Raw genomic sequence first — 25,842 nt, 5'->3', positions numbered from 1 at the left:
AATCCCCAAATACTACCCAAGGCATATTACATTGTTTCTCAAAGAGTCTAACAATTTCCATGAAATGTGCCTCTTACCTGTGTCGGGCTGACCGTAGAAGCTAGTGGATCCCCCGAACCACTGTACACTACCACGTCGATATGCGAATTAAAACAACTCATAAATTGCATGTTGGTCCCTTACACCCTCCTTTATTGTTTCACTTAGGCTTGTGTTTTCCTTCGGGCCCAAATTCTGAGCTGCCCTTGCCTTGCGCTTACAATGCCTACTCTTCGGCCTCAAAACTTCCGCAGTCCAGCCCAACTCGTTAGAGTAAGACATTGCCATTGGGCCTACAGCCGTACTGGGCCTTCCGCTATATGCTTCGTTCTGAACCCCTACATCCTCTGAACTCCCGCTGAACACAAATATAGGGACCTCTCTTTGTGCAGTCGCCATCTCCCATTGCATCTCTTCACCCGGTGCTTTTTGGGGTGTGGTAGCTTCGAGGCTGTCTTTCCCTAGGATTGGAAGGATGCTTTCTTGCTTTTTGCCTGCGCTGAAAACTTTGCCACTTTCGTGTAACGTCTCCTCTTCCTGCACCTCCTTTCCTGCCATTTTTGTCTTCTTCCCCTTGTCAATACTTTCTTGGGGAGCCAAAATTGGCTCGAGATTCACACCGGTGCTTCTGCGACTTTCCGACGACCGGTCCTTACCTCTGTTAAGATCATCGCCTCCCTCCGATTCACCCTCTGGTTGATATACTCTTTTGTTTTGAAGCTTAGAAAATGTGGGAAATGACACAATATGATTTTCAAATAATATGAAATATTTATTTATTCTTTATTATGAATCTTATATTATATGATAAAGAAAGCAAAAGCACCTCTCAACTAAGTCTAGCACAACCATTTAGCTTGGTTGAGGTGGTTCGAAGTGGGTCTTGCATTCAATGGAAGTTTCATTTTCATAACATAATTCTATATTCTCATCTTTCTCTATTATTTGATTGGAAAACAAACAGGTGGATAGGTTCTTTTAAATCTGTGGTTTTCTTTGTGACTAGTTTAAATGCCATTTTTATAGATTATCTAAAGAAGTCTAAGTTTTAGGTGCTTTGTTGTTGTTATAATCATTATTATCTTATTATACATTGTAGTCTTTTCCAAATAGTGGGAAAGAATGAAAATTGAAAGAAAAGCTTGATTTACAGCAATATGACTGTTGTTACATGTCAGTAATTATGTTAAGGAGCAAGTGTATTTGATTTTCAATTGTATACGTTGGCTATTCTTTCTTCTAGACATGATAATATATAGTATGTGTACCTGTAGCTCAAAGTTTTGATTTTCTTCAACAGGGCAAATAGGTTATGCCATTGCTCCAATGATTGCAAGGGGAATCATGCTGGGTCCTGATCAGCCTGTGATTCTGCACTTGCTTGATATTGAACAGGCGGCTGAATCCATGAATGGGATAAGGATGGAATTGACTGATGCTGCCTTTCCTCTTCTGAAAGGTATGTCCCTTATCTTGAGAGCTAATTCTAGGTAGGTAGAATTATTCTCTTCCCTGAGGTTTCTCAACTCATGTCATGAATATGGTTCAATAGGTGTGGTTGCTCCCACAGACGTTGTTGAAACTTGTAAAGATGTCAATATTGCCGCTATGCTTGGTGGATCCCCACGGAAGGAAATTACGTTGAGGAAGGATATGTTGTCTACAAATGCGTCTATTTACAAGGCTCAAGCTTTGATCTTGGAGGAGCATGCTGCTGCAGATTGAAAGGTGACCATATAAATGCACTTGAGAGTGTAGATATAAGATTTTAGAGACACCCATTAGCTTGTAAAAAACTATTGATTTCAGCATCCTGTTCTGTTACCATTAGCTTGTAGCAATATGTCCCGGTACATTTCTCGTCTCACTTGTTAGAATTATGGTTAAGTGATTAAACTTATCATTTCCTGAGAGTTTAAACTTTTAGAATAATCAGTAATTTAACATTTTATCAGAGCAGGAGATCTAAGCTCGATCCCTATCTTCACTCTACCTCCTATTTTAAAATGTCAAATTCCCACTTGTTGGGCCCCAACTTATTAAGAAGAAGTTTAGGGCCACAAGTGAGGAGGAGTGTTAGAATTATGGTTGAGTGATTAAACTCACCATTTCCTAAGAGCTTAAGCTTTTGGGACAATCGTTAATTTAACATCACTATCATTTCTTGTTCATACGCTTTGGCATTGCTCTATTGCTTCTATTCTATTCAGCAGTAATTGCTTTGTACCATGCCTTTCAGCATGTTCTCTGACCTTACCTGCTTTGGTTGTTGATGCATCCTGAATGTCTATATCTTAGTTATTGTCACTGGAGGGACGCTTGCACTCAAGTTAGTAACGTTGTTGAGCAACCTGATCTAGAGTTCCTTTAAATCTTAAGACTAATTGATCAGATATTCTTTATATGTCATGGCGTTTAAATACTATTTCACTAGAAAGAAAATATTTCAAAGTCACTGAAGAGAAGTGTCTGTCCTCTCTGTCAAGATTAGAGAAGTATATGTAACCATATAACTAGTTCCCCAGCCCCCTCTGCCACTCTGAAAATAGAAGAAAAAGAAACTGTTATCAAAATGTACCATTTAGGACAATCTTTAAAATTCTAAATATTTGTGTTTGTTTGTTTATTAATCCTCTCAAACATTGTGTCTTTATGTGCTATTGTTGACAACATAATTGTGCTTTTTCAAGTCTAGTTTCCAACTTATTAATATTATGAACATATTTAGTGAAAACACGGATTTCCAACGAGTCTGTTTCCAACTTATCTGTTCAATTCTTTGACAACATGCATCCCCTTACTACCCTCGTAATCTATAAAAAAATATTATATAAATATTCAGCAAAAACCAGATTTCTAATTATTACAAATCTTGGAAGATTGAAATATTTTAGAGTTTTTATTTTTCCCCTCAATGCTGTGCAGTTAATTTTGGAATTGATATTGTTGACTAAGTTGATGCGTTTTCATTGCATATATTATGCAGGTGTTAGTTGTTGCCAACCCAGCAAACAATAATGCCCTCATCTTAAAACAATTTGCTCCTTCAATGCCAAAGGAAAACATCACATGCCTAACATGACTTGATCACAACAGAGCATTGGGCCAAACAGCTGAGAGGCTAAAGGTTCATGTTAGTGATGTCAAGAACGTAATCATCTGGGGAAATCACTCTACAACTCAATATCCGGATGTCAATCATGCGACTTTAACCAACAGAAATGGAGAGAGACCAGTCAGAGAACATGTTGCTGACGATCATTGGTATCTCAACATATCCAACATGTTTATTTATTGCTACTTTCATGTGTTTAAATTACTTGGAAACAAGGGTTGATAAACTACTTTAAACTTTTCAAATGGGAGGTATAGTAACATAGGGTTCAAATTCAGAACACATACCATGATAAACTACTACTTGTTCTAAAAGTTTAATTATTAGGAAATGGTAAATTTAATTATTTAATTATTGTTCTAGCGTAACTTGTATCTAAGTCAAATACATAATGTTATCAACATTCAGGATTTTGGTAATTGTAGCAATCCCTCCCCCTCAAAATAAGTAGTTGGTCATCTATAAAGAGAAAATTGACCTAGTGAAATTATGGCTCCCCTTAGATTATCTTGCTTCTTTTAGGCAATAGCTTCAGGTGTACTGTCAAGTAGTATCTACATGCCAATTACCTAACCCAGGGATCCCAATTTTTAGGGTGTAGGCGGTAACAATTTTTATACTTGAATTTGTACTTATCAAAAAAAAAAAAAAAATTATATACTTCAATTTGTCTTGAGAATCCTGTTAGGACCTGGCTTTGATATTGAAAAATTATTAAACAACAAAGTTTTAGGTTGGAGTGGGGTAAAGTAGTGTGCATGTTGAAATTTTAGGTTGCAACCCTTTGCAGGATCTTCAACAACCTAGTTATGTTGACAATATTCACATCTCTAAGCATCCTTGTCCACTATTTACTCTGCTTCACTCCCAACAAGTCTCTTTTCTTTTCTTTTTCTTTCTTTTTAATAAATAAATTTTGTTTGTCAGAGGTTAAAAACCGAGTTCATCACCACCATGCAGCAGCGTGGTGTAGCCATTATCAAAGCTCGGAAAGCATCAAGTGCATTTTCTGCTGCAATTGCTGCTTGCGATCATATACATGATTGGGTTTTCGGGACTTCCAAGGTTGATTCTCTTTCACCTCAAATAGCATTTGATCATGCTGACCTTAATTATTTGCCTTTGAGATTCTGTTTTTTGTTTTTTTAATTACTATCTTTTGTAATTCTTCCTTTGGCTTTGTCATTCAGGGAACATGAGTTTCCATGGGAGTGTATTCTGATGGTTCTTATGGGATTCCACCTGGCCTTATTTTCTCTTTTCCTATTAAATGTGAGAAAGGGAAATGTTCAATTGTGCAGGGTAAGTTCTGTGGCTTCTATATGTTGTAAATGTAACATCTTCTTTCCTTGAGAGTTGAACTTAACTTCCAATGTTTCAGAAACTACAAATCACTGTAACCTGCATGGAGGAATATATGTTGTTTGTCAATTATTTCTTAGATCTAAGTAACGGTATTAACGAAGGTAGATGTTGAAGAGAGCAAGGATATATTTTTGGAATAGTATGGACTATCACAATAACATGCACAAAGCTCAGAACTCCCAGTTACCGCCAAGCAATCAATAATGATTAAAGAGGGCTGAGAGTAATATAATTGAGGATTCATGAATGAATAGTTATAATTATGAGAGCCTACTATAGTTTTGTGTCAGCATTTTATATTTTAAAATTTTTGTGAAATGGTCCAAATTTTATGATATTACTTGCATGATATGAGACTATTTCAGTGCCCTCAGTGTTTGGTACTTGTTTATGCAATGGCAGGGCTCAAGATTGATGAGTTCTCGAGGGCAATGATGGATGCAACAGCAAAAGAACTCATTGAGGAAAAATCCTTGGCCAAGTCATGCCTAGAGTAATAATGAAGACAACTTAATAAAAATTCACGAAAAGGAAAAAAGGAGTTCCAGTTTCCTTTGCAACTTTATGTGCAACTTTTCTGTCACATATAAGCTTAAAGCTTTATAAGGTTTGGAACAATGACAGAACAAGATGTGTCATTCTGATTTATCTTTTCTCATGTGTTGGCAATAGTGTAGACGAATTCACCAAGCACCTCCCCAATAATTAGTTTGTTGCCTTTTAGATACAGTTCTATGTCACTGATCATGTGTTTTCATTCATTTTCTAATTAGTCATTTAAAGTTTATATTAATAATTTTGGAACTCCTATAAAACTATATTACATGTAATGCATGTGTACTGTAGTTAATAGTAAAATAGAAACATTTGCTTTTGGGGGTAATTTCGCTCTCTTCCATTGAAGTTTGGGGAAACCACAATTCATCCCAAACTTGAAGAAAAATAAAGTCAACCCAACATATATTTGACCAAGTACAGTCAACCTTAAATATTTTGTTTATAGGAAATGTCATTCATTGCCTTAATTCCCATAAAAGGCTGAAGCTAAGTTGTGGGTGTGTTTTCTCAATCAAACGCCATAAAAACAAAGACCCAGATAACAAATCTTTCAACTGAGCCAATATTTACACATTGGGTGACAACCCAATAGCCAAAAAGACATACACAGAGGAACAAAAGTATCATCCCGTGAGAACACATACCATTGCAGTACTGAGACAATTGACCACAGAGGGCCTGTTCAGAATCGCTGTTCTGGACCAAGCTTTGCCCTCAACCAATACCTGCAGAGAGAGACAATGAGTAGACAAAAGGGTAATCTTGAAACTGACTTGGTTGTCAAGTTCATTGGTAATAGCAGGGTCCGGAAGAGAAAAGAGAGTTCTTGTGTGGTATTGACTGAGGAAACGAGGACTTTGAAGACACGTAATTAGTCCTTTACTTTTAATTAGTGCCTAAAAAAGGTGGGTAAAAATTGAGATCATCAAAATCCTATAAAAAAAATTGAGATAAAAAATGTAATTAACAGTTATATATAATAATATATTAATAAGTCAAGGGAGATAAATAAAATTTTTCATCATTTTTAAGGTGATTATCTTGTGATTAGTGCATACTGCATACTAAAAGTAACGTTAATGACAGATATTTGTTCAATTAACAACTTAAATTGTGAAAAAAAAGTTATTAAGTTACAATATATTTTGCAGAAATTAGCAATATATATTAATCAGTAGGTATTGTTACGCAATAAATTTTTCGATCTTTTTTTCATAATTGCTATTGAAGTGACAGATTGTGAATTAGTGTACATTAAAAATGATGCCAATAACAGTCTCAACTATAAAAATGACATTGCATTAATCACAATCTACCATCTCAATTGATTGTAAAAAAAGTTGTGAAATTTGCCTATTGGTAACAACAATAATCTTAGTTTTTAAAGGGTTTAGTCCTAATCTGTCTTTGATCCCCAGCCCCTAGGCCTGTTTAAGGATATACAAGCACCAACAAAACCGGTCTAACTGCACCACCCCGCTCCGTTAGAGCTCCACGGAAGGACTAGAAAAGGCATAACCAAGAACTAGAAGAGGCCTAACGTTCATCCATGAACAGGGCCTTATCAAAAATAAAAACCTTTTCTCAGTCCAAAACGCTTGTCAGAGAGTGGTCTTGTCTTGTCTAAGTCTCTGCTTTTCAGTTGCATTTTTTGAAAAAAAAAAAAAAAATTTATATGGCCATATGGGTTAGTGGGATACAGTCATGCCACTTGAGTTTTTGGAAAAACATGTATATTTTTTTAAAAAAAATGCCGCATGGTTATAGTCATTCTCTGGCCACTTGCAATTTTTTGAAAATAAAAATAAAAATCGATGCTTGTCAGTATGAGTCAGTCACTGTGCAAAACTTTTTTTTTCCCTATTTTGATCTCAGCCACACAGCTACTCATTAGTCATTTCTCCTCTTGACTCTCATTTCTCCTTTTCACCCTTTAGGCTTCTGCACTTTTAAGTCATTGTATTAGATTTTTTTTCTCTTGTTTTCTCTCAGCCGCACACCGTAACACTCTAACTTGTCTCTTTCTCTCTTTTTTAGACTTTTGCTCTCAGTCTCTAAGACTCCACTCACTCCATCACTCAGCTCAGTTAGACTCAAACAAGTGGTTTGTAATGGGTTTTAATATTTGGGTTTGTATTGGGTTTTGAATCTTTTGATATTTAGATTTGATCTAAGTTTTGTTTGTGGTTTGAATCCTTGAGTTTTCTGGGTTTAATTTTGGTTTTAGAATTTAGATATCTCTTCCTCTGTGTGTGTGATAGATGGGCGGACACCGACCACCGCGCCTACTGGAACCGCCACCGAGGTTGCCGGAGAACCGTTCCTCAGGCGCGGCGGCGGCGGCGGCGGCTTGAGTTTTAATGAAACCGAAGATTCCGGTGCGGTGCAGAAACGGCCACAAAAACCAGCGGCACCGCACCGTGTACAGCACTACCAGTCCCAATAGCAAGCCAAAGACAAAGTCTTAACATCTCTTTTTGTTAACATCTTTGTATTCAAAATGACGAGCACAGTGACACATTTTTGTAACTGGTACCATTTTCTTCTCATCATATGACTTTAGTTTCAATATTAACTCTTTCGTTTTGGAAGCTTAGAATAGAACATGTGGGAAAATAACACTATGATTTTCAATAATGATATATTTTTTTATTCTTCATTATGAATTTTATATTGTATGATAAAGAAAGCAATCCTCTCAACAAAGTCTAAGCACAACCATTTAGCTTGGGTGGTTAGAAGTGGGTGTTGCATTCAATGGAAGTTTCATAACTTAATTCTATAATATCCTTATCTTTTTCCTTAGTTTGATTGGAAAACAAACAGATGGATAGGTTCTTTTCTTTGATTGAGGAGATCTCTTATACTTGTGCATCTCTTGTGCAAGTTGTTTTGGCATCTGAAATTAATGCCTTGTTGTACAAGTTTCTTTTAATATTCTTTGTTTTTTGTTCATATATTTTTGTATTTTGATGCATCATACATGTGTATATATGTTAGGAGGTTGGATAGTTTTGAGAAGAAATCTACAAGAAACTGTTTATTTATCAGTTTGGTTTTTGAGAAAATGGAGTATCTTGTATTGCTTCAGAATGGTCTCGTTGTTTTGTTTACTATTGCTATCTCTTGGAAGCTTATTACAAATATGTGGGGCTCCTTGAAGATGGAGAAGGAACCAATGAAAGTATTGGTCACTGGTGCTGCAGGCATGTTTGGTTTTTCTTGGTCCTCTTGTTATCATCAGGAGACTCAATATTAGAAATTTGAATGCCTTTTATATTATTATTTATTTATTTTTGTTGAATTTCTGAAACAGTCATCTAAATTTTCATTCAAATTGTCAAATATGAATGTTCTGCAAGTGTCAAACTGCCAAATTTCCAATTTGGTATGATTGCTTAATCTAAATTTGCTTGTATGCCTGTGGATACTTGTTGTTTTTTGGTTTCATTCTTTTGGTATCTTTAGCTCATATAGATATCATTTATTGGTTTGTTAGAATCAATAATTAAATGATTAAATTCTCTCTTTCCTACTTGCTTAACCTATTAAGGCAAATGGTAATTTTTTGAGGTTTCTCGTTCATGGGAGTTAAAGTCAAAATTGACCACAATTGTTTATAAGTGAAATTTATGGAATTTGTTGCTTTGTATTTTCTATAAACGTGTTAAAATCATCGTCCAATTTTTCATGATTTTTTGTCTCAATTTTTGTTAAATATTATCTACAAAAAAGTATTTTAATTATTTTCTCCAAATTTATCCTTAACTTCATTTGGAAATCCTATTTTCTATTCAGTTTATGACTTCCTGCACTACTGTTCTGTGATGTAATTCTTAATGAAACTGTTTAAATCTGTGGTTTTCTTTGAAGATGGTTTTAACTGCCATTTCTGATTTCTGTAGATAATCTAAAGAAATCCTAAAAATTGTAACTGTTTTGTTGTTGAAATAATCATTGTATTATCTTATACATTGTAGTCTTTTTGAAATAGTAGGAAAGAATGAGAATTGAAAAAAAGAAAAAAGCTTGATTTATATCAAGATGACTGTTGTCATTATGTAAAGGAGCAAGTGCATTTGATTTTCAATTCTATAGGTTTGGTATTCTTTCTTCTAGACATGATAATATATAGTTTGTGTATCTGTAGCTCAAAATTTTGATTTTGTTCAACAGGGCAAATAGGTTATGCCATTGCCCCAATGATTGCAAGGGGAATCATGCTGGGTCCTGATCAGCCTGTGATTCTGCACTTGCTTGATATCGCACCGGCAGCTGAAGCCTTGAATGGGGTAAAAATGGAATTGCTTGATGCTGCCTTCCCTCTTCTGAAAGGTATGTCTCTTATCTTGAGAGCTAACTCTAGGTAGATAGAACCATACTCTCCCCTGAGGTTTCTTAAATTGTCATGAACATGGTTCAATAGAGGTGCATGCTACCACAGACGTCACTGAAGCTTGTAAAGATGTCAATGTTGCTATTATGCTTGGTGGATTCCCACGGAAGGAAGGAATGGAAAGGAAGGATATGATGTCTAAGAATGTGCCTATTTACAAGGAACAGGCTTCGGCCTTGGAGGAGCATGCTGCTTCGGATTGCAAGGTGACCCCATAAATTCTCTTGAGTGTGTAGATTTAAGATTTTAGGGACACCCACACAGCCACACTCAGTTTGGAATATTATCAGTTCACCTTACATAGATTTGTATTTTTTGTATATATAGCTCCATATACTTTAAAAATGGAACTGGATGTTCTGAGATGTTTTGAAGTTTAAAAAGAGGAGACATATTGGTTCTATTGATGCTGATTGATTTCATTGGATAAGATTGATGCTAATGGATCTGAGACTTTTTTTGGGATTTTATTTATTTATTTATTTTGTATTTAGCGAAAATTTTTATGAGGTATTTCCTTTTCTTACTTGATTGTGAAGTTATTTCCCTTCCTTCTTTAATTTAATTTCACTATAGTAGACAGGTTGATCTTAAAATTTGTTGGAATTTTCAATTCCAATGCTTTGTGTTGAATACAAGCATGTCTTTGTTACTTTGCTTGGTGCTAACTCAAAGCAGTCTTAAGTGCTGATTCTTGGGTTTTATCCCTCTCTCCACGTCTTGGCGTTGATTCATGGGTTTTATCCTGTTTGTTTTTATTTTACTTCCCAAAGACACATTCCCATTGAAAACTGGTCGTCCTGCTCCTGCACCACCTATAACTAGATGCCCTCTAGGCCATGATAAAAATTAGTGAATAAAAAAACTAATGATTTTAGCATCCTGTTCCATTATTATTAGCTTGTAATAATATGTCCCAGTACATCCCTTGTCTCGCTATCATTTCCTGTCCATTCTCTTTGGCATGGTCTGTTGCGTCTATTTGTTGTAATTGCTCTGTAGCATGCCTTTTGGCATGTCCTCTGACCATTACCTGCTTTGGTAATTGATATGATCTGAATGTCTATATCTTGGTTAATGTTACTATTTGAAGTTACATCCTGGGGGGGCACTTGTGCTCAAATTAGTAAGATTGCTAATCTACCTAATCTAGAGTCCCTTTACATCATAAGAATAATTGATCAGACATTCTTTATATTGCATGAATTATACTATTTCCCTAGAAAGAAAAATCTTTCAGTCATCAGAGAGCAGTGTTTGTCCTTTCTTTCCAGATTGAAGAAGTATGTGTATCCGAATTACTAGTTCTCCAGCCCCCTCACTCACTCTGAAAATGGAAGAACAAGAAGCTGCCATGAAAATGCACCATTCAAGCAAATCTTAATACTCTAAATATTTATGTTTGTTTCTTTTGATCCTCTCAAATCTTGTGTCTCTATGTGCTATCAAATCTAGTTTCCAACTTATTAATGAACATATTCAGTGAAAACCAGATTTCCTATATGTCTGTTTCCAACTTATTTATAATCAATCATATTGTCAGCTTTCTAACAATTACAAATGTTGAAAGATTGAAATCTTTAAAGAGTTTTTATTTTTATTTTTAATCTTCACTTTTATGCAGCTAATTTTTTGAATTAATATTGTTTCCTACGTTGATGCCCTTTCAATGCTTTATTATGCAGGTGCTAGTTGTTGCCAATCCTGCAAACACCAATGCTCTCATCTTGAAAGAATTTGCTCCTTCAATCCCAGAGAAAAACATCACATGCCTAACACGACTTGATCATAACAGAGCATTAAGTCAAATAGCTGAGAGACTAAAGGTTTATGTTGCTGATGTCAAGAACGTAATCATCTGGGGCAATCACTCTTCAACTCAATATCCGGACATCAATCATGCAACTGTCACCACCCCAAATGGAGAGAGACCAGTCAAAGAACTTGATACTGATGATCATTGGTATCTCAAAATATCCAACATGTTTATTTTTGCCACTTTCACTTGTTTAAATTATTTGGAGACATAGGTTGATAAAGTACATTTAAGTATTTAAATGGGAGGTAGAGCAGGCATATGGTTCAATGCTCCAAATTTAGACCACCTACATACCATTATACTATTTGTCCTAAAAGATTAAGTTCTTAGGAAATGGTGAATTTAATTATTTAACAATTTTTTTTTTGGAAGAAAAAAAAATTTATGGACTCTAGTAAAACTGTAGCAATCCCTCCCCTCAAGATAAATAGTGATTGATCATCTATGAAGACAAAATTGCTCCAGTGAACTAATGGCTCTCCTTAGATTATCGTGCTTCTTTTAAGCAATAGCTTGGGGTTCAATGTCAATTAGTACCTACATGCCATTTTCCTAACCCAGGGATCCCAATCTTTAGGGTGTAGGTTGTAACAATTTTTATACCTGAGTTTGTACTTACCAAAAACAAACTTATTCTTAAGTTTTTTGCACCCTGTTAGAGTATCTGCACCAGTTGGTGTATAATAGAAAAATATGTGAAATTTACACATTTAAGCCCCAAAACTATCCGCACCAGTCCTATATTAGGACCTGGCTTTATATTTTGAAAAGTTATTGAACTCCAAAGTTTTTGGTTGGTGTTGGGTACATTTGGGTGCATGTTGAATATTTAGGTTGCAACTCTTTGCAGGGTCTTCAACAGCATAGTTATGTTGACCATCTTCTCATCTCTATGCATCCTTGTCAGGTTATTTACTTTGCTTCCCTTTCTGTTATTTATTTATTTAAATTTTGTGTCATAGGTTAAAAAACGAGTTCATCAACACTGTACAGCAACGTGGCGTAGCCATTATCAAGGCTCGGAAAGCATCAAGTGCATTGTCTGCTGCAAGTGCTGCTTGTGATCATATGCGTGATTGGGTTCTCGGGACTCCCAAGGTTGATTCTCTTTCATCTCAAATAGCATTTGATCATTCAGAACTTATTTGCTTTTATATTCTTTTTTTTTTTTAATTATTATTATCCTTTGTAAATTTTCCTTTGGCTTTGTAATTCAGGGAACGTGGGTTTCCATGGGAGTGTATTCTGATGGTTCTTATGGGATCCCAAAGGATATTATTTACTCTTTTCCTGTTAAATGTGAGAAAGGAAAATGGTCAATTGTGAAGGGTAAGTTATGTGGCTTCTATATGTTGTAAATGTTACATCTTCTTTCCCTAAAAGTTGGAACTGCTAATGTTTCTGAAGCTACAAATCACTATAATGTCTTAGATCTAAATAATGGTTTCAGAGCAAAGGTAGTTGTTAAAGAGAGCTAAGAGTAATACTATCAACGATTTGGAATCAATGATGATATAAAACGAGGGCTAAGAGTAATACAATCGAGGACTCATGAATGAACTCATGAATGACTAGTTACTGATGAGCAATCAACGATGATATAAAACGAGGGCTAAGAGTAATACAATCGAGGATTCATGAATGAATAGTTATAATTATGATAGCCTACTATACTTTTGTGTTAGCAATTAGCATGTTATATATTCCAAAATGCCGTGAAAAATGGTCCAAATGTTTTAATACTACTTGCATGAGACTATTTCTGTGCATTCAGTGTTTGGAACTTGTTTACGCATTGGCAGGGCTCAAGATCGATGAGTTCTCAAGGGCAAAGATGGATGCAACAGCAAAAGACCTCATTGACGAAAAAGAAGTTGCCCATTCATGCCTCAACTAACAATGAACCCATCTTCCCTTGGAGAATAATGAAGAAGACTTGATAATGCATGAAAAGAAAAAAGGGATTTCCAATTTCCAGCCTAACTTTATGTACAAATTTTATCAGTCACTTATAAGCTTTGGAACAATGACAGAACAAGATATGTCCTGATTTATCTTATTTCATGTGTTAGCAAAAGTGTAGACTAGTTCACCAAGCACCTCCCCAAATCCAATAATCCAATAATCTGTTCCATGTTACTGCTCATGTTTTCATTGACTTTATATTGTTTCATTAAGTCCTAAAAAAAAACATCAAATTTATGAAGTTTTTAAAAAAACTAAATTATTATAGGTCATATGACTAAGAATTTGAATTCACTTACCATTATGTTCGGCTAGAGCAGCCAACAAATTTTGATTAAATTATGTTTGATCTTATCTAAATAAAATTTAATTAAACCATGTTCGATGATAAGAAATTGTTTTAAAAAAATCAAAATTGTAAGTACTAAGTACTATTCAAGCAAGGCATTTTATTTTACAATTGGTTTGTTGGTTCCTGTTAATTCGACGAGTAAAGTCTTTGATAATTAAATGAGAGATTTGACGTATAATTTTTGCCTACACTAAAAATCGATTGGTGTCTTGGTTTATTGATAAAAAACTATCATCAGGAGTAAACGCTATAGGTTGAAACTCTCTTTAAAAAAAAAGTTTACAATTGGTTTAATTATGTCTTTCAATTAAATTTTTTTTTTTTTTGCCGTTAGTCACGTCAGCAATTTCCATCCAAAAGATAGTGGTAAAGACTAAATTGACACAATATTGAAAGGTTAAGGACTAAATTGACACAATTGAAAGGATATAGACCAAATTAAAATATGGTGTAAAGTATATGGAGCAAATATGTAGTTTACCCTAATAGTTATTAGTAGGCATTTGTTATGATTATGCTTGTACGTGAAATTATACATTCTAATATTAGGCAAGTATAACAAGTTACAGTAGAGGAAAAGAAAATGTAGTTTGTATAAATTTACTTTTATGCCCCTAATAGATAAAAAAGTAACAAATTAGAAAAAAAATATGAATGAACCAAAAAAAAAAACACCAACTGAGTGAAAAGTATAAAAAAGGACAAAAAACTAAAGAAGGAAATTTAAAATAAATAAATAAAGGAAACAGTTGACAATTGGTTTAATTATGTCTTTCAATTAAACTTTTTTTTTTTTTTTTGCCGTTAGTCACGTCAGCAATTCCCATCCAAGAGATAGTGGTAAAGACTAAATTGACACAACATTGAAAAGTTAAGGACCAAATTGACACAATTGAAAGGATATAGACCAAATTGAAATATGGTGTAAAGTATATGGAGCAAATATGTAGTTTACCCTAATAGTTATTAGTAGGCATTTGTTATGATTATGCTTGTACGTGAAATTATACATTCTAATATTAGGCAAGTATAACAAGTTATAGTAGAGGGAAAGAAAATGTAGTTTGTATAAATTTACTTTCATGCCCCTAATAGATAAAAAAGTAACAAATTAGAAAAAAAATATGAATGAACCAAAAAAAAAAAAAAAACACCAACCGAGTGAAAAGTATAAAAAAGGACAAAAAACTAAAGAAGGAAATTTAAAACAAATAAATAAAGGAAACAGTTGACATGTAATAAAAAATGACAAAACGGAAAAGAATCAAAGGAAAGGGAAAAAAAATAGAAACCAAGAAAAGTAGAAAACCTAGCACGTTGTAGTACATGGGTGCTTTAGTCCATACATTTTCTAACATGTTTTCTTCCCAATTTAGGAAGAAAACATTTTGGTGGGGTTGGAAAGAAAACACTCGAGCCCCACCAATTTTTTTTCTCTCTTCCTTTCAACCAAACACCCACTAAAAACATTTTCTCCCCACTTTTCTCTCATTTTTTTTCTTTCTATTCTCCCTATTCCACCTCCAACCAAACGACCCTTAGTACGAGAAGAGGAAACTGTGCTAGTTCTTTGAGTGAAGGAGAAGAGGGTGAATGTAGTTCATCTCAAATCTTCGGGTGAAGTTCTCCTTATTTGAAAAAGAGCGTGTTAAGGTGGATTTGAGTAATAAACCTTAGAGGCAAATGCATCTTCACTTGGCGTGTCCTTATATATAGATGTGGGGGCTAGAACTTTTAAGCCACTGTGGAAAACTCATAGAGGGTTCCATGTTCGTGCTTCACAACTTTTGTCACAACTTGCTCATATGGCAAGTTGTGAGCGCTTGAAGTTGTGGTACTAGCATTATTTATATGCTATTGGTGTTGTAATAACCAACCCACCACTTTTATTCCATCACTGACAACTTGCCATGTGGGCAAGTTGTGACAAAGTTGTGGTACTAGCATTATTCATATGCTATCAACATGGTAACCCACCCATGAAAAGAAAAAAAAAAAGTGAATAATGGGTTAAGAGTAAAGGTTATTTGAAAACAAAGGATCAACAATTTACAATTTGGTAGAGGAAGGGGATAGCAAGAGAAGGACAATGCAATATGATCGCAAGCTATAAGAGCTACATCGGTGGAGGCCGGTTACTAGCTCCGCCGAGAATAATGAGTTGTCTAGCTTGGGATTGTCATGAGCTTGGGAATCCATGCAAATAGTTCAAGAGCTCGTTACTTTTTACGAGAAAAAGATCCCATGATCGTGTTCTTGTCGGGAGACTTGGCCAAATGAAGCATGGTTGGAAAGAATAAGGTGCAGGTTGGGATTTGATGGAAAGTTTGTAGTTAAGGGTGAGACTTGAGGGGGAGGTCTGGTTCTCTTGAAATGAAATCTGCCCTCTCTACCCCTGTTGATTCCTACTCATTTGAATCATATAGATGTTATTCTAGATAAAGGCTCTGAGAATGCTTGGAGGCTCACTGGCGTGGGGTTGATACAAGTATAAACTTGATAACTTCTATTACTCTAATCAATAAAAAATCAATCATAGGCTATAGTAGAATTTCTATCTCAGATATAAAAAATATATATTCTTAATAATTTGATTTGTCCACAATTTTTTGGTTTCCCTCCTTAATGAGGTAACACCCCAATCAATTCTCCTCCCCCATTAAGTTATTCCTCTCTCCATCAAACTGCTTCATTTACCTCTTGAATGATAAAAAAAATTACACTGTTTTCAATGTTCTTCAAAAAAAATATTTTTGGTGAAATTGAGCTTAAATTAAATAGAATTAAAGATTACAAAGTCTAAAATAAGAACACCCCAAGCATTAGCTGATAACTGGTACAAAATACAAGGGGAGGATGCTAATACAAAACAAAACTATCACTTGGAGAGTATCCTTCCTTGGCCAAAGGGTCCGCAAATTGATTCCATTCGCTATAGGTGTGGTGGATCCTTGGATGTGAGTTTTTTAAAGTATTCTTATATTTTTAATGCCTCCATGATTTTAGACTTCTCTCTTTAACACCTCTTCATCAATCTGGTATATTTGCCTCATGACATTAAATTTTTTTACCTTATTTTTTAGTCTTCTTCATTATTATAGCATTATTTCTTTTAATCTTGTTTTCATGCTTTTTCATTAATTTATTTATTTTTCTTTCTATTTACTTCTCTTCGTTCTCTTTTATTGTTTCCTCATATTCTCACCCCCCCCCCCCCCCAACAAATCTCTCATCTCTCTTCTATTTTCCTCTTACCAACCATTTATTAGTTCTCCATCAAACCTAATAACATCATATTTTTATGGGGGAGGTTTGGGTCCAGTGCTTCCAATGCACCGGACCCTATCGGATGATGGCATGTGTCTAAACATAGATACGTGTCACAATCTCAACGAGTCCAGTATCATTGGACATTGGATCTAATCTGGACCCTATTTTTATTTCCTTATCTTCTTTCATTTACTCCTTCCGTTGAATGACTCCTCATGTTCCCTGCTTCCTTATTTCCAATACCTCTCCTTAAATGCCTCAGAAACACAAATGATTCTCGTAAGCAAACGAAAAAGGTTTAGCTCCAAGCACAAATAGAAAAATGACACTGTACGCACACGACTAACTTGATCAGTTTTTTTTTTTTTGATACAGACTCACTTGATTAGTTGGACTAAGTAAATCATGAATAAATGTCATCTTCTTATATTGATAGTTGGAGCCCTAAACAAAAACTGATATAAATATAAGGAAAATGTTAAAAGCACTAGGAGTTTTAGTGTTTTACTATAAATTGATATAGTAGAACTTGTAGTACAATAGCATTACCCTAATTACACTCAAGTTTGTTTTGTTACATCCAGCTAAAATAAAATATTCTTTTAGCATAAATAATTTGTTAAAGATGGTTAATTCTAATATATTAACTTGCATAAATTGTAAAGAAAAAAAAAAACTAGACCGTTACAAATTAATTACATATCCCGCACTATGCGACTAGCTAGTATCATATGATAAAGAAAGTATTTAGCTTGGTTGAGGTGGTTCGAAGTGGGTGTCGCATCAATGGAATTACTTCATAACGTAATTCTATATTCTTATTTTTCTCCTTAGTTTGATTGGAAAACAAACAGATGGATAGGTTATTTTCTTTCATTGGGGAGACCTCTTATTATACTTCTGCATCTCTTTTTTTTTTTTTTTTTTTTTTGGGAGAAGAATACTTCTGCATCTCTTGTGCAAGTTGCTTTGGCATCTAAAATTAATGCCTTGTTGTAAAAGTATCTTTTTATATGCTTTGCTTTCATTCATATATTTTTTATTGATGTATCACACACACACATATATATATAGGTGCTGCAAGTTAGGATTGTTTTGTGAAGAAATCTATCAAAAAACTGTTTATTGATCTGTTTGTTTTTGAGAAAATATAGAGTATCTTGACTTGCTTAGAAGGGCCTCGTTGTTTTATTTTCTATTGCTTTATTTTGAAAGCTTATTCCATACATAAAACCATTTTAGGATTTGTTTGTTCTCATGGAGTATCTTGAATTGCTTCTGAAGGGTCTCGTTGTTTTGTTTCCTATTGTTTTCTATTGGATGCTTATTACATACAAGTGGAGCTTCCGGAAGATAGAGAAGGAGCCAATGAAAGTATTGGTCACTGGTGCTCCAGGCATGCTAGCTCAATATGATATTCTATTGGCTTTTCTTGGTCCTTGCTAGAAATATTATTATATCTCCAACTTAGATAGCTGAACCTAGAACTTTATTTATTTTTGTTGAATTTCTGAACCATATTCATCTAAATTTTATTCTAATTGACAAAAATGAATGTTCTCCTAATGTGAAACCTCAAAAGTTCCTTTTTTGCATGATTGCATAATCCAAATTTGCTTGTATGCTTGTGGATACTTGTTATCTTTTTTCCTTCTTTTGGTATCTTTAGCTCATATATATATATATATATATATATATATATATATATATATATACACACACATATTTCATTTATTTGTTTTGTTAGAATAATGGTTAAATAATTACTATTTGTTTTTGAAAAGGCAATGCTTAAATAATGCCACTATTTTTATTTGAAAATGAGTTTAAATGACTTTTTTGTAGATAATCAAAAGAAATCTTCCAAATTTTAACTGCTTTGTTGTTGTTGTAATCATTATTATCTTATATATTGAAGTCTTTTCCAAATAGTTGGAAAGAATGAGAATTGGAAGAAAAGAGTGTCTTATATCAAGATGACTGTTGTTACATGTCACTATATCAGGGACCAAGTGTATCTCAAAATTTTGATTTTGTTCAACAGGGCAAATAGGTTATGCCATCCTTCCAATGATTGCAAGGGGAGTCAGGTTGGGTCCTGATCAGCTTGTGACTCGGCACTTGTTTGATAATATCGAGCAGGCAGATGAAGCCTTGAATGGAATAAAAATGGAATTGATTGATGATGCCTTTCCTCTTTTGAAAGGTATGTCTCTTATCTTGAGAGCTAATTCTAGGTAGATAGAATTATTCTCTCCCCTGAGGTTTCTTAAACTGTCATGAATATGTTTGGATACGTGTGATTACTACCACGAACATTGTTGAAGCTTGTAAAGATGTCAATATTGCTGTTATGCTTGGTGGATTCCCACGGAAGGAAGGTATGGAAAGGAAGGATAGGATGTCTAAAAATGTGTCTATGTACATGGCTCAAGCTTGGGCCTTGGGCAAGCCTGCTACTGCGGATTGCAAGGTGACCTCATAAATGCACTTGAGTGTGTAGATATGATATAACTTATATCAGATTTTAGAGACACCCACACTAGTTTTTGTCAGTATTGAACCAAAAGACAGAGCTCCAATTAAAAACCCCAGCAATAAAAATTTTAGCATAACAATCATCCACACCACAGCATGAAAGAGGTAGTAACTAAATGTAAAAAGGGAAACAAAAAACATTAAGCAAAACAATAGAGCACAAAAAGAGATGGAATTTAGAGATACCTTAACCGAATCATCCAGGTTTTGTCAGTATTTATATACTATGAGGAGAGGAAGACAGGAAGGAAGGAAGTTAGATAGGCAACCGTTATTGCAAAACCGTGCAGCAGGAAGGTGGGGAGATTTTCACAAGTTCAAATGGTATCAGATTCCATCCCTTCACGGTTTCAAACATTCTAGTTTTCCTTAGGTTGAAACGATGTGAAATTATAGAGTAGAATTTCAAACCATCTGTTTGTCCTTGAAATGATGCATAACCGTAGAGGAGGTGGGAGAAATTCAAATTGTCTGTTTGTCCTTTCCTTTTGTTCCCGTTCCCCACACTTTCTTCAAAATCCTTTGTGAAACCCTTTTTCACAGTTTCAAATTTCCTGTTTATCCTTAGGTTGAAAAGGCTTTGGGTTTGGGCTTTATGGTGGAATTAAATAGATAAGAAGTGGGCTTTAAGGTGGAGATAGGGCTGTGATTTATTATATAGATTTATTATTATTCTGAAATTTAAAAAACCATTTTAAAATTAAAGGACAAATAAAAAAAAATGGAATTAACATGGACGTTGACGTGGCTCAACATGAGCATAGTAACATATGTGGAAGTTTATGAAGTCCTGCTATGCGATTCTCTAATTTTGCATTTAGCTTTTTTTTTTTTAAACTCTTTGTATTAATTTTTTTTTTACCGTTACCCAAAAAAATAAAATTAACTTATTTTTACTGTTATCTCATTAATTACCTAAGCTTACACCACACATTTCTCTCTTCTTCATGTTTTTTAGCATACCCATTGTTTTAGTATTAAAAACAAAAGAAGAAAAAAATCAAGGACTAATCTAACTAGATAAGGTCCTAATGATTGTTAAATAAAATACATTGTTTCACTATTACCTAAATAAAATACCTAAGATTGGCAAAGCATTTGTAAGAGAGAGCAAGAGGGAACTCATTACTAACAAAGTTCTTTAACAATTATGCTATAATATATGTACAATATTCTTCAAAACCATCTTATATAAAACATTACAATATTATTCGTACATCGCACAGACAACTTACTAATTGAATTAAACAAAAAAACCATACATATAAACCCATAAATTAAATAAGACTTACTTATTAATAGAAGAAAACCCAGCCCATACCCAACAATTTTATAATTACTAAAATACCCTTGACTATAGAATAACTAAATAAATATAAAAACCTAATTAACTACTGTGGATACCTATTCTTGAGCTTTGCCTATAACATTAAGCTTCCGAAGGAATTTGCCTTTTAATTGAAAGCAATTCTAGGGCTACTCTGTTCATGTCCATTCTGTCTATAGGAGATTGTGTTGAACATACAAGTCCAATTTGAAAGACCGATATCAAGCATTTAGTTTGTCCACTTGTCCAGTCACTCCAACTTGAAACCATGTTATCATTTTCTCCTACTTTGTTCAAAATTGAATGGTCCACAATCTCCATCACTCGTCCCAGCAATGCCAACTTAACAAAATTGTGAAGGCTCAGGTCATCTTTGAATAGTTTATCATTGGGTCTTTTTCTAGTTAACATCTCCAATAAGAGGATCTCAAAGCTGTACACATCCCCATTAGTTGGAAGTTGACTACCCATTCCATACTCTGCAAAAATTTAGAGCACTTTCATACACTAAGAACAATTCTTACTCAATGCTATGAAACTAGTGATTTGGTGAAGATGTATAAAAATATTCTATATGGTGCATCCCTGTTTTGATTATTGATGCATTCACTATATGTTAATACTTTTACAATTGAGTGAAATCATGATACATTACTTGGAGCAGCATATCCCACAGTTCCCTTAATCCCTGCTGAGCTTAATTGATTAAGAAAAGCTTCCTTCCCAAATTTCGAAAGGAGTCTAGCCAAACCAAAATCACTTATATGAGCAATCATATCATCATCAAGAAGAATATTGCTTGGCTTTAGATCACAATGAATAATAGGGGTTTGGCAATGATGATGAAGATAAAAAAAAGCCGAAGCTATCTCTATAGCAATGTTGATTCTTTGAAGAAGATTTAAACTTCTCAATTGCTTGAGCCCATCTTCAGGATGTAACTGCATCTCCAAGCTTCCATTTGGCATGAACTCATATACTAAAGCTTTAAAATCATTGCCCTTAAAATCAATACTCGAACAAGCAGTCAGAATCTTAATTAGGTTTCGATGCCGGATGTTCCTCAAGGCTTCACATTCGGCAATGAAACTCTTGGAAGCTCCTTGCTTTTGAAGATTGAGTACCTTGACTGCAACATGTGTTTCATCTAGACCAAGTTTTCCTTTATAGACACTACCAAAATTACCTGAACCAATCAAATTCTCCAAAGAGAACCCATCAGTTGCATTGTGTAATTCTTTATAAGAGATCTTTTGGTAGGAGGGTCCAAAGGTGGAAATGGAAAGGCTTTTTTTCTTCAACTTTTTCAACCAGGAAAGAGCCATCAAAGAAAACAATATCAAGCAGAAAGCAGTTGCAATGCTTATTGCCAGTATCAATTTAAAAGCAAAATGCTTTTTTGTGTTTCTTGGATCTTTGAATAGGGCATGCAGGCAAATGCAGCTCTTGGATCCCCCCACAAAGACCAATGTTGCCTTTGACTTCAATTGCACTAGCATTTCTGAAGACCCCTTCTACAGCTACATCTCCCTCAAGATTGTTGAAAGACAGATTTAAAGTTTGCAACATGGGAAAATTAGCCATATAGCTTGTGATTTGGCTGGACAAGTTGTTGTGGGAAAGATCAAGATATTGAATACCTTTTAACTTACTTAGGTCGGGAATGGTTCCTTCAAAGGAGTTGCCTTGCATATAAAGTGTTTCTAAGGCCATACAGTCCCCTAGCTGGGCTGGAATATTTTTAGAAAATTTGTTGTATGAAACGTCTAGTGCAACAAGAAGTTTCAGGTTTCTAAAATCTGGTGGTAAAAAACCAGTTAAGGAGTTATGAGACACATAAATTTGGACTAGAGGAAGGCCAAAAAGTTGCTCGGGTATGGTGCCATTTAATTTATTATGATCAAGGTCTACCCCTTGCAGGAGGCTACACCTTCCAAGACTAGTGGGTATGCTCCCTTCTAAGTTGTTATTGAACGAGGAGAGATATAGTAATTGAGTCATGTTGCCAACGGAAGACGGGATCACCCCAGTCAATTTGTTTTCATACAAGTACAAAGCGTTCAAGTTTTTGGGCTTTCCAAATATTCCCTGGTAGCAAGTTAGATCCCAGGCCAAGTCTAGTTAGGCTAACAAGATTTGATATTCGTGTAGGTATGCTCCCACCAATAGAATTGCCACTTAGCCTGAGCCGTAATAATTGGATTGAAAGGTTTATTATGGAGTTATGAAACTCACCTCCAAGCTGGTTGTAGCCGACATCCAGATGGTCTAACTGGCTGCAATTGTTCAAAGAACTCAGAAAACTCAAATCATCAACTGAGTTATTTCCAAGAAGATTATAATGAGCACCAAACCATTAAAGATTTAGTAGATTACCAAAACTCATAGGAATGGTTCCTGTAAATTGATTATCAAAGATATCAAGCTGTTGAATGTCTGACACATTGGACAATGAAACTGGAATTGATCCTGTAAATTGGTTTCCTCTTATATAAAGTATCTGCAGATTTTGAAGAGCAATGCCCAAGTCGGGGTTGAGGTTACCAGTGAAGTAGTTGTCAATCAAGGAAATACATGTGAGCAATGATAAATTGTATAGGGAAGGTGGAAACACACCAGAAAGATGATTTATTGATACAATAAAAAATGTCAAGCTTTTCATTTGGGCTACTGTATTTGGGATTTCTCCCTCCAAATTGTTATATATAAACGAAAGAATTTGGAGAGAGGACAAGTTCCCCAGAGAAGGTGGGAACCTTCCCCTTAGATGATTGTTGCGAAGAATTAGTATCTGAAGTTTTGACAAAAAGCCAAGTTCTAAAGGGATTCCTTGTACCAAATCGTTGTACCCAAGATCAAGATACTGTAGGTTGGAACAGTGAGAAAGATTGGCTGGAATTTCCCCTCCCAACATTGGATTATGACTCAGGTTCAAATATCCAAGCCTGGTCAAGTAACCAACTTTTGAGGGAATTCCACCATGGAAAGAGTTACTTGCAAGGTTGAGGGATCGAAGGAAAGTAAGATTTCCAATGTGGGGTGATATGGTGCCAACCAACTTATTGTTTTGTAGTCCAAACCGATGACTCTTTGGTGTTTGTTGCCACAAGTGACCCCAACCCAGTGGCAAAAATGGAAAGAGTCATTCCAAGAAACCAGGACATTAAGAGGGCTATATATGTGGGACTTGAATTCGAGCAGTGCAAGTTTATCAGTTTCGTTTGAAAGTGTGGTAGCTAAGGAAAATTTTGAGATCGATAAGGAGAGGAACAGAAGAAAGATGGCATGGTAGGTTAGTGAGAAGAGTGGTCGTGTATTCATAAGCAGATGATCCATCTTGTAGGAAGAAATTAGCTTCTTCAAATGATCCATCTTGTGTGTGTGTGTATATATATATATATTTATATGCTGTATAATTTATATATGTAGTTACTATAGGTTTCAGACTTTGAGTAGAGAGAAGGTGAGAGTTTGAGAGAGGTAAGGAAGGAAGGCTGAGGAAGAAGGGGCAACGGCGCAAGAGAGAATGAGATAAAGACGTAGGATTTCTAAATTTTAACTCTACAATACCAAAACGACGCCGTTTGAGCCTGATATTAATTTTAATATCAGTTCCAAAACGACGTCGTTTTGGTATTAGATTTAAAAAAAAAAAAAAAAAAAAACTTGTAACGTTGTCATTTTATAAACCCTAAATATTTTTTTTATCCCCATCCCAATATCAATTTCGTATCTCTCTTTCTCTCTCCCTTCCTGTTAGTCTTTCTTACCCAAGCATCTCCGTCTCTCCTCTCTCTCCCCTCCCTCTTCAGCCTCCGCCACTTGCTGTCAGTCTGTCACCATTCTCTACTGCTTGATGCTTTGTTCTTGGAGTTTCACCCTCTCCCCTTCCCCTTGTTCTATCAGGTTTCTTAATCTATTTTCCTTTGATAGTTTTATGCTTAGGTTTAGTTTAGTTTTTTTTTTTTTTTTTTTTTTTTGTGATTTGAAATGGTATATTTTTTTAGAGAGATTGTGAATTTGTGCATATTTTGTTTGTTTTCTTTCGTGTATTTTTTTTTTTTGTGCAGAATATTTGGGTTGTCTAATGATTATGTTGTGGTTTGGGAGTGTTAAATTCTGTGTTTGGATTCTGAGAAAATTGAGGAATTCACGGAACTAACCCCACCGAACCGGTATCTATAAATCAAACTAACCTCTTTTTCGAATTTGATTTGCATGTTAACATTCTGTGACCATCTATTTGGCCAATGGAAAAAAAATGGAATAAATTAATTGGGACATAATAATTATACATATCAATTTAGTCCAAAATAAGATTTTAATTTAATACAAATAAAGATGAGATAAACAGAAAAAAAAAAATCAAATCAAATTTTACATGGATTATTGTCAAAGTTAGGGTCTGTTTATACCAGGATATAGATGTGTATTTGGTAGTGGGGCTGTGGTGTGGTATTGAAGAGCCTCTCAGCCAATTGCATATCCAAGAAGAAGAAAAAAATGTACATGCTATGTAATACTACCAATTGCCTCACATTTGTTTCATAATTCATTTCTTATCTTCTAGACTTCATCCTTGAAATTTATTGTTCATATTCATTATTTATAAATAACTAAATCATTTAGATTTATCATGGTATGAATTACAATTTGTCTTCTTCAATATATCTATATTAAAATTTTTCCCCCTGCTTAATTGCCTAGGGTTCTTCTTTTACCCTTTTTAAAAAAATACATTGGTTGATTCTCTTTCTTTGGATGGTTTGGTTTAGGTTTTTTATTTTGATAACATTAGGGACTTATCCTTTGATTTATTATAGTTAAAAGTAAAATTTCACCTTGGATTGTTTAAAATCTTTATGTATAAGATGAAAACAAACTTTCCAGTTCAAGTTTGTGCCAAAAAGTGTTGATGTTTGATGTTAATCTTGCTTTAAGTATTTATTTTATATATCCTTGGTTAATGGAAGCCAAATCCTTAGCCATCATCATATGAGAAATATTAAAAACTAAAACAATCTTTCATATTTTTGCAACTCAAACCATATTACAATGTTTGTTTCCACTTCTTTTGTAGTCTCTCTTTCATCTTTCT

The 25,842-nt window shown here is 34.6% G+C and overlaps 2 protein-coding genes and 2 pseudogenes across 2 annotated transcripts; 3 read left to right on the top strand and 1 right to left on the bottom strand.

Moving 5' to 3' along the window:
• Window positions 1-414: 414 nt before the first annotated feature.
• On the top strand, window positions 415-5,248 carry LOC142614919 (malate dehydrogenase, cytoplasmic-like; annotated as a pseudogene).
• A 2,650-nt stretch (window positions 5,249-7,898) lies between these two features.
• Window positions 7,899-13,522, top strand: LOC142614915 (malate dehydrogenase, cytoplasmic-like). Its single transcript, XM_075787549.1, has 7 exons — window positions 7,899-8,283; window positions 9,254-9,412; window positions 9,504-9,679; window positions 11,159-11,436; window positions 12,255-12,390; window positions 12,510-12,621; window positions 13,095-13,522. Exons 1-7 carry the CDS (start codon window positions 8,061-8,063, stop codon window positions 13,187-13,189), a joined length of 1,179 nt encoding a protein of 392 aa, XP_075643664.1. The 5' UTR covers window positions 7,899-8,060; the 3' UTR covers window positions 13,190-13,522.
• A 4,614-nt stretch (window positions 13,523-18,136) lies between these two features.
• On the top strand, window positions 18,137-19,364 carry LOC142616619 (malate dehydrogenase, cytoplasmic-like). The gene is made up of 3 exons (XM_075789435.1): window positions 18,137-18,275; window positions 18,924-19,085; window positions 19,177-19,364. The coding sequence occupies exons 1-3, from the start codon at window positions 18,137-18,139 to the stop codon at window positions 19,362-19,364; spliced, it is 489 nt and encodes a 162-aa protein (XP_075645550.1).
• Window positions 19,365-20,846: 1,482 nt separating this feature from the next.
• LOC142615022 (LRR receptor-like serine/threonine-protein kinase EFR) lies at window positions 20,847-24,058 on the bottom strand (annotated as a pseudogene).
• Window positions 24,059-25,842: the final 1,784 nt, after the last annotated feature.

The sequence above is a fragment of the Castanea sativa genome, chromosome 11 (genome assembly GCF_040712315.1).
Source record: "Castanea sativa cultivar Marrone di Chiusa Pesio chromosome 11, ASM4071231v1".
Lineage (NCBI taxonomy): Eukaryota > Viridiplantae > Streptophyta > Magnoliopsida > Fagales > Fagaceae > Castanea > Castanea sativa.
Note: the sequence above shows the minus strand (reverse complement) of the source record. Positions and strands in the feature narration are given on the sequence as shown.